At 43.9% G+C, this 9,094-nt stretch overlaps 1 protein-coding gene across 1 annotated transcript in view; it reads right to left on the reverse strand.

The window, feature by feature from the left end:
* Positions 1-3,208: 3,208 nt before the first annotated feature.
* MYL3 (myosin light chain 3) overlaps positions 3,209-9,094 on the reverse strand; it is an 18,961-nt gene continuing 13,075 nt past the window's right edge. Inside the window, exons 4-7 of the mRNA XM_069095430.1 lie at positions 7,784-7,957; positions 5,300-5,377; positions 4,910-4,954; positions 3,209-4,103 (exon numbers count right to left, since the gene is read on the reverse strand). Coding sequence (XP_068951531.1) covers positions 4,926-4,954; positions 5,300-5,377; positions 7,784-7,957 — 281 coding nt within the window. The 3' untranslated portion in view covers positions 3,209-4,103; positions 4,910-4,925. The remainder of the gene's footprint in view (positions 4,104-4,909; positions 4,955-5,299; positions 5,378-7,783; positions 7,958-9,094) is intronic.

The following is a 9,094-nucleotide window of genomic DNA, read 5'->3' on the forward strand; positions in this document are numbered from 1 at the left end:
TCAGGAAAATGATTCCTGGAGAATTAGACTGACTTACCCACAGCAAGTTAGTGATAAGAGATAAGCTTTTCTGATCTAGGACTTTTGTCTTCTGGTCTGGATCCTTGTTAATACACAGGCTCCTCCATAGACAGAGTTTTCATGGACTCTCCCTCCTGCTCCCATGTGTCTCATCATTCTTAGGATGGGGGACCTTCAGAGAGGGAGAGTTCAGTGCTAAGCCCTAAGAATAACTCTCTCCAGTTATGGCTATCCCTCAGGGGCCATGGGAGACCAGACCACCATGCTTGGAGGGGGATCAGAGACGAATGTTTATGCATCTGTGGGGAGGCCACAGTTGGCAGGGGCAACATTCCCTGAGAGATGTCTACGCTTGCTCAGCAAAGCTTGCATACCCCTGCTTGGTGCCCCTTCCCAGAAAGACAACGTTGAAAGAGGTTCATTCCAGTCACTCAGCTCCCATAGCCCTCACCAAGTTCCTGTCCCTTTCACTGTCTCTATTTCCTCTCTAAGCCCCCAACCCTGACATTAATCTCTCATTCTCTCACTGAGCCTTAACTACTGTCAAAACTAGACACCCCCTTCTCTTTGTTGAGTTCCCACTCTTTCCTGAAAAGGGGTCTCAGAAAAAAATCCACATAGCTGGGAGAGAGTATGAAATAGAGCATTGCACTTAGGAATCAAATCCCAGGTCTGACACCAGACCTTTAATTTCATCATCTTCCCCCTTTCTTTCCTTCCCTTCTATCTCCTCTCTGCCCAGTAACACACTCATCCAATGCCAAGGCACCATTTACAATGTTATGTCGATGACCCCTAACTGCATCTCTGGACCCCTGAGCTTTTCTACTTTCCCCCTGAACATTACCACCTGAATGGCCTGCCAGCACCCAGACCCAACCAAAACAGAATTCAGAATCTTCCCTCTCATACCTGGCCTTCCCTTTAACCTCTCTTCTTCCACTAATCCAGTCACCATTCATTCCCAGAGACCCAGTTTATAAATGATAAACATGATAAAATGATATTGAGTTATCCTCAATTCTTCCCTTTCTGTCATTCCCCATATACAATCCATTACCAAGTTCATTTTTTTTTTACCATGATCAATCTTCATTTGCTCCTTTTCCCTTCACTAAACCCACCCTAGTTCAGGTTCTCGCCACCCTTTCCTGTAGTACTATAATGGCCCCTTAACTGGTCCCCTATCTATAATCTTTCTTCTTCAATCCATCCTTCACCTTGCTACCTTGAATAATCTTCCTAATGTGCTTTTTTTCAATTCCATCATTCCTCTGCTCAAAACCTTCATGAGTTCTCCATTGCATAGTGGAGAAACCACAAAGTCCTGCAATGAGAGGATTAAGCTACATTGCTTTTAAAGCCATCTAGCTTAATCCTCTCTGCTAGCTCTGAAATCTATGATCCTATTTATGACCCTAACATTCAAAGCTCTTCATAATCTAGCTTCAATTTCTTTTCCTAATTATTTTATACTACCTCTTGACCTTCATTTATTCTATATTCCAGATAAACTAAAATATGACACCCCCCCTTGCTCTGGCCAGTCTCACCTTTCCCTTTATTTATGGCTTGGTTGTCTTTGCTTGTGCTTCCTGCCATGCTTGGAATATACTTTCCCCCATTTCTTCCTGTTGAAGTCCCTCTCATCCTTTAAATCTTCAATTAAGAGTCATGTCCAGGGGTGGCTAGGTGGCACAGTGAATAGAGCACCAGCCCTGGAGTCAGGAGGACCTGAGTTCAAATCCCGCCTCAAACACTTAACATTTACTAGCCGTGTGATCTTGGGCAAATCACTTAACACAAATTGCCCTGCCTTCCCCCCTCCAAAAGGCAAAAAAAAAAAAAAGAGTCATGTCCTCCATGAAACCTTAACTATTTATAAAGTCACAGATTTGTAGGTAGAAGGATTCTTAGAAATGAGGCAAACGAGACCCAATGAGGTTAACTGGCTTGCCCGATCATATAGCTATTAAGTGTCTGAGGTAGGATTTACATCCAAAAGATTTTTAAAATTTTTCTTTGAAATATGGAGTCTGAATTATCGAAGCATACTATTTGCTCTTTTTTTTGTTTGTTTAGCTTAATTTAGTTTAGTTTTTTCTTTCTCATGACTCCTCCCATTCATTCTAATTCTTCTATACAATATGACTAATTCTGGTCAATCTCTGTTTAATAAGAGTGTATATAGAACCTATATCGGACTGCACACCATCTTTGGGAGAGGTAAGGGGAGGGAGGTAGAGAAATTTTTTAACTTATGGAAGTGAATGTTGAAAACTAAAAATAAGCAAATTAACTTATTTTAAAAAAATTCTTTGGGGAACAACTGGGTGTCGAGTTAAATTGATCATTTTTTCTGCGTGATCTAACCCAAATTTGTAAGGTCTTCTTTCTTTTTTTTTTTTTTTTTTGAAAGGACAGTTTTTATTCAGTTAACAAGTAAAGCTGTGCAAACCATCAAAAGTAGATTAAGAGGCTGTCGAAGCGTGAGCCTGGAATCGTAGAATGGATGAACAAGCTTGGTCTAGGGCTCTGGGACAATTCTAGCTTGATGGAGAGTATTCTAGTACAGGTGATCCTTTATGTAGGGTTGGGGAACATTCTTAGGTCTTCAGGGCTACTGTCCTTCAGTGTCCCATAATGAGACAGGGACACTTGGCCTTCTAAGAAGTGGAGAAATGGGGACCTTGATGTCTAGACTCATCCTGTAGGGCATTAATTCAGCCTCTAGGGATTCTAGGGCACAGAATCACTAGGAACACCCCAGGGCTAGAGGAAAGAGGTGATGTAAGGAGTACTTAGGGCCCTGTCTGACCCCAAATTTCCTCCCTTCTCCCCTCTCCATGCCATTTTCCTTTCCCCCAAGGCTTTAACCTCACCTCATCAGAATTATTATGTGTTTAGATCATGGAGGCAGGACTTTTGTTTCCAGAAAGGGCCTGTAAAAGTGTATTGATATTCCCTGGGGGGACTCTGGGTACCTTTCTTTATCTCTCTTTCAACAGATTGAACAAGTTCATCATATGAGTGATCCATTATCTTAAGTTGTCCAGAGAACTGGATCACAAGGGGCTGGCACCCAAGCTGGGGGGTTTTGGTATTTGTATGAGGAGGAAGGACTTCCTCTCCACTCTTCTGCTCCATGAACACTGCTTTGTTCAATGAAAATAAACAAGGACTAAAATGAATGAGAAGGAAGCCCTTTAATGAAGGAGAGAGGGAGTGTCACCACCAGAGACATGAAGGTAGCACCAAGAGGTAGAAGTGGGGTAGGGATGAGCAGAGGACCCTGGGGCCCTGCTCCTTGGACTTTTCCATCAGGAAAATAGCCCTAAGAGCACAGAGACAGGGGCTATGGTCAGCAGCACTTCCCCCAAGCTATAGGGTGAACCCAGCGCTAGGAGTCAGAAACCTTGGCTATCCAACCTTGTGGCCTGGCTCAGGGGAGGCTTCTCTGTGACCCAAGAGGTCATTGGGAAGATTCCGACTCCTCCTCTCCTGGCCCCAGAATTATAGCCCATAGGTAGACATTGGGGGTGGACTTGAATATATTATGTGAAAATGAAAATGAGAAAGGAAGGCAGAGTGATGGTGCTCATGTTACCAAATTAGACTCCCCAAAGAGACCATGACCCACCTTCTCCACCCCCATTCCCAAGGCAATGCATATGGTAATGAAAGTGGTGTGTGTGTGTGTGTGTGTGTGTGTGTGTGTGTGTGTGTGTGTGTATGAGATGGACAGGAAGGCAAAAACCACTTGATTCCAGTTGCTTAGGAAACATCCAAACATCTCTTCCCTTCCTCCCACAAGGCCACACTCTTCACCTTCTCCACAGAAGCTACCATTTGACGATTCCAATTTTCAAAGAGGACAATCAAGCATTTCACTTGAGTGTCTCCTTGAGAATTGTATTGTTCTTCCTTCACCCCACACTGTGGACTCCCTCCCATGGAAATCAGCCACCTCTTTCCTGGCCCTCCCACCACAAGCCACCCATCCTTCATCCAAATGAGCATTCCCCACCACTTGAGGGGACTGGTTGAAGAAGCATCCCCATCAGGTCCTCTATCAGGGCTTCCTGAAAGAAAAAATATTCACAATTTACAAAGGAACAAAGTTATCAGGAGCCAAAGGGCAGAAACCTGGCCTGGGACCTTTTTATGAACAACCCCCTTATTGCCTCAAAAGTCTCCTCAAACCATAGGATAGAGGCAGTACAGGCCTCATAGAGATTCCAGAGTCAACTAGCAAAGTCAAGGGTCAGCTGCTGTCCACAGCCTAGTCCTGGAGATTCCAGGGACCCAGGATACCCAGCTTTCTTTTTGTCTTTTTTCTCCCTCTCTTCTTTCCTTCCATTCCTTCTTTATTCTTTCTTTTCTTATATTTCACCATACATACATATCTATCTATCTATCTATCATCTATCTATCTATCTATCTATCTGTCTGTCTGTCTGTCTGTCTGTCTATCTATCTATTTATCCATCCCTATTACGTAGCACAGTACCTGGAATATAAGTATTTAATGAATACTTATGGTCTAACTTCTTATTTCTTTTCTTCTTTTTTCTTTATTTTTCCTCTCTCCCTTCTCTCTTTTTCTTTCTCCCTTTCCTTCCTTTCTCTTTCTTCTTTCCTTCATTCCTTCCTTTCTTTCCCCTCTTCTCCCTCCTTTTCTTCCTTCCTTCTTTCTTCTTTCCTCTATGTCTTTCTCTTCCTTATCCAATCTCTTAAAAAGGAAAATGAATGAAATCCAAATGCAGAGTCCCCTCCCCAGGGAAGCCCTGACTTCTCCCTGTTCAATTTCTGCCCCTGGGCACCTAATGCCCTCTCAGACTTTAGGACCCTCTGCTGCCAGAGGTGAAGGGGGAAGGGGAAAGCTCACCTGAAGAGCTGACAGCTCAGCTTGCCATGATATGCTTCACAAAGGCTAGAAAGAAGCCGAGGATGGAGAATGGGTCAATACATACGTGTGTATGAGTGTGTGAGAGATGCATGTTGGTTCCTTTCCCTCATCAGACTGGGATCTCACTGGTGGGGGGTGAGCATGGGATTGGGATGGAGGTGGGGCAAGAGGAGGTTTGTCTCTCCCTTAGACCAGGTCTGTGGGGAAATGACTGAGAGGAATTTCTTTTGCAAGGTCAGCCCCTGCCTGTGGCTCTCCTATAGCTCCCTCCTCTCCCCTGTAAGAACAGGTCCCCACGGCAGGGGCTCCCCAGAGCTTGAGCCCCTAGGCCCTTTGGGAGGAACCTCCCTGTCTGCCTCTGTCTCTCACCTTCATAGTTGATACATCCATTGGCATCTTCCTGTCCAGCCATCAGCTTCTCCACCTCATCCTCAGTCAGTCTCTCACCTAGAGGGGTTTAAGGGCAAGACTGGAGTCCCACATGTTCTGTCTATGATACTCTCTGGCTAGAAAGGGTCTCAGGAGGGCTCATTCATTCATTGGTGGAGCCTAGATTAAGAACTAGAGGGCAACTTTGGGAGGCAGTGTGGTTCTGTGGAAAGAAGTGTGGCTCCAGATGTGACCTGACCAGGGCAGAAATCAGCAGAAATCCTTTATTCTAAATGCCTGGTGTCTCTTAATATTAGATTAAAAGAAATGATCTAACTTTAATTATTAGTTAGCCTTAATAATAACACTAGCTAACATTTATGTAGCATTTTAAAGATTATGAGGTGCCTTAAATATGAGATTCTCAAAAACACCTCTGGGTTTTCCAAAACACTTCATTTTACAGATGAAGAAACCAATGTTGAAAGAGGTTAAGAGACAGGTGGAAGGTCACATAGTGACAAAATGTCTGAGTCAGGATTTGAACTCAGGTCTATCCTGGTTCCAAGTCCAATGCTTTATCCGCTGTGCCACCTGGCGGCCCAATGTAATATTACCTTTAATATGACCAAAGATCATATTAGTTATTTTATTTTGTCTTATCATATGATTGATTTATATTGAATTTATGATCCACTAGAGCCCTCGGTCCTTTAGGGCCAGGAAGACAGAGAAGATCTTCCAAGAGGAAAGCTTCCCTATGAAGATGCTTCACTGCATTTTCAATCCCTATATTGTTGCCCCAGGTGGGTAGAAGGATGGATTTAGTCATTAAACAAGTGCATATTAGTCATGTGACAAGAGTAGAAGGGCTTGAGATGGGGTCCCTGAATCCTGTAATGTGATCTTTCTGTAACTCCTAAGTCTGTACCTTCATGTTTCTGCCTCTTGTCCCTGATTGTTTCAAAACCCCATTTAGGACTTGGGGTGTAAGAGGAAAGGGGGGATGATACACGGCAAGGACACATTCTTGTGACAGACCAAGAGAAAGCATAAAATAGGTGCCAATCCCCCAACACTGGGCATTGTCAGGAGCCAGGATGAGGTACTTATGATCCCCCAGCAAAGCTGGGAAATTACATCCTCTCATGTGGTTACTGATCACCAAAGACTTCACAATAGGGATGTACTGGAACATACTTTTAAGTTTAATCTTCATTATATATATTTTCTCCTTCACTTTCCTAAGTCTAGACAATCAAAAAAAAATAAGTCAAGTCCTGGTTGATTTCCAGGGTGTAAATATTTAACCATTGGCTCTCAAGAGCCAGTCCAAGCTGGCCCCAGCACATCCCTATGTGACAATATAACGTTATGGAGCCAGCGAAGGCAGGATGGTTGAGCTGTGGGGTCAGGATGGTGGCAGCTGTGGTTATTAACCACAAAGAGCCCCAGGTGGCGATGACCACCCAGAAGGAGCACAGGGAAAGAGGAAGCAGAAAAGCATTCATGACTCATGGTGGAGACTAGTCTTCGTAATTTTTAGTATTGGAAATTGGTAGTGTCAGTGGATGAATGAGGAAACGAGTGAGACTTCATCACAGCAACTGCAAGGGTCAGGCATTCCTAGGGGTCTTCCCTTTTGTGTTTGCAGATGTTATTTTCCCTGAGCCGGGGTGTGTGCCTGGGAAAGTCTGGAATGTGCCTGACCATGTATAGCAGCAAGGTGGTATAATTGATAGAGCTAGTTGACCTGAAGTTAGGATGATTTGAGTTCAAATCTTGTTTGAGATACTTACTAGCATACGTGTGTGTGTGTGTATAACCCAAGACAAGTCACTTAAACTCTGTTTGCCTCAGTTTCCTTATCTGTCAAATGGAAGTAATAACAGTACTTACTTCCCAGGGTTGTTATGAGGATCAGATAAATGTGAAGTGCTTAGTACAGTGGCTGACTCATAGTAAGCACTAATAAATGTCAGTTATCATCATCATTAGAGTCCTGGATCTGATGTTAGGAAGACTTGAGTTCAGATCCTTCTTCAGACACTAGTTCTATGATTCTAGACAATTCAATTAAACCCAACCCAAATTTTCACTGCTGTAAAACAAGGATAATGATGGTGCCTAATTCACAGAGTTGTTGGGAGGGTTAATGAATGAAATGACACATATGAATGCTGGCTGTTATTATGCCATCCAAAGTCTTTGGAGGCATGGAAGACACTGAAAAGATTGTCTGAAACATCTGGACCTTGAGGTCAGAGAAAACTGGGTCCTTGACAGTATATTTTCGAGTTTTCCACTGTCCTTGGGCACCTCTGAGTTAGAGGTCAGGGGACGCTGACGTAATAACAGGAGCGACAGATAGGGTTTCAGGGAGATTCAGTCCTTTGCCTTATGTTTCTTCGTGGCCTATAGCTAGCCATGCTTCCCCAAGCCGTCTCAAGGGCCTCATGGGGTAGTAGGTAGGTAGAGACTTACCTAGGGTGGCCAGCACATGGCGCAGCTCAGCACCCATAACGGTTCCATTGCCTTCCTTGTCAAAGACCCTCAGCCCCTCCACAAAATCTTCAAATGTGCCAGTGTCCTTGCAGGTGGCAATATGTTGCAGCATGGGCAAGAAGGTTTCAAAATCCATCATTTTGGAGTTGAGCTCTGGGGCCACAGAAGGGAGATGGGAAAGTTAAGAGCAAATATTAGAAAGTGTGTGCATGAGTGTACGCATGCACACACACACACACACACACACACACACACACACACCTGTCTCTGGACCAGATCGATTTGAGAAGGAGCAAGGTATGTCTTATAGGGGTTTAGATGAATTTGGGGGAAGTATATTGGAATGCCCCCCAGTGAGACAGTTCAGGGGACATCACTTCCACTTGAATCTAATGTCCTCTTAGTCTATCTGCCTGGCCTTTGTTCCCCAAGGTCTTTGGGACCTTGGCATCTACTCCAGTACTTCCTTTGCCAGAACCTAAGGCCAACCTAGGCTTTCCATCTGCCATAAACCAAACATGAACATGAGCCTTCCTTTCGGTATTTTCTCCCAATCAAAATGTGTGCTCCTGGAGGTCAAGGACTGTCCCAATTTTCTATGTGTATAAGTTTAGCACAGTGTTTGGCAGACAGTAAGGCCTGATGAATGCTTTCCAATACTGCTCTGTTTTACATGGTTAGAATCAACCATATTGCTTTTTCTGCTTAAAATGACTCTATTGCCATTTGAATAAAATTCAGGCTCCTTTGGCTGACATTCAAGATCCTTCACAATCTCACATGTACCTTCTGAAGACAATGATCCTGCTAACCCAAAAGAAAGACTTTAATGAGAATTCTGGGACAAGGATTAGAGAAACTGGCATGTTGTTAGGTTGCCCTTACTTCAGACACAGACATCACCCTAACCACTCCCCACATTCCCAGCATAGGCTGAAGGGCTTAGCAGGTGTTCTAAAACCTGGCTGCCTTTGGTTTAATGATTTCATCACTACTAATCCCTTTGATCTTCTCTGTGCCTAAGACCACTTGTAGCACAGCTATACAAGACCCCTCAAGGGCATCACTCAAAGAAAGACCTCCAGGTGCATCTAAACTCCTGCTCTATAGTAATAAGGTTCTCCACTCTCTCTCTCTCTCTCTCTCTCTCTCTCTCTCTCTCTCTCTCTCTCTCTCTCTCCTTCTTCCTTTCTGTCTCTTTCCCTCATTCTATGCCTCTGTCTTTGTATATTTCGTCCTCACTCTGTCTTTATATGTTTCTCCTTCTATTTCCATGTCCCCCCGTCTCTC

The sequence above is a fragment of the Petaurus breviceps genome, unplaced genomic scaffold, assembly GCF_028583685.1.
Source record: "Petaurus breviceps papuanus isolate PSGF00001 unplaced genomic scaffold, PetGlider_PUasm1.0 227, whole genome shotgun sequence".
In the NCBI taxonomy this organism is placed as follows: domain Eukaryota; kingdom Metazoa; phylum Chordata; class Mammalia; order Diprotodontia; family Petauridae; genus Petaurus; species Petaurus breviceps.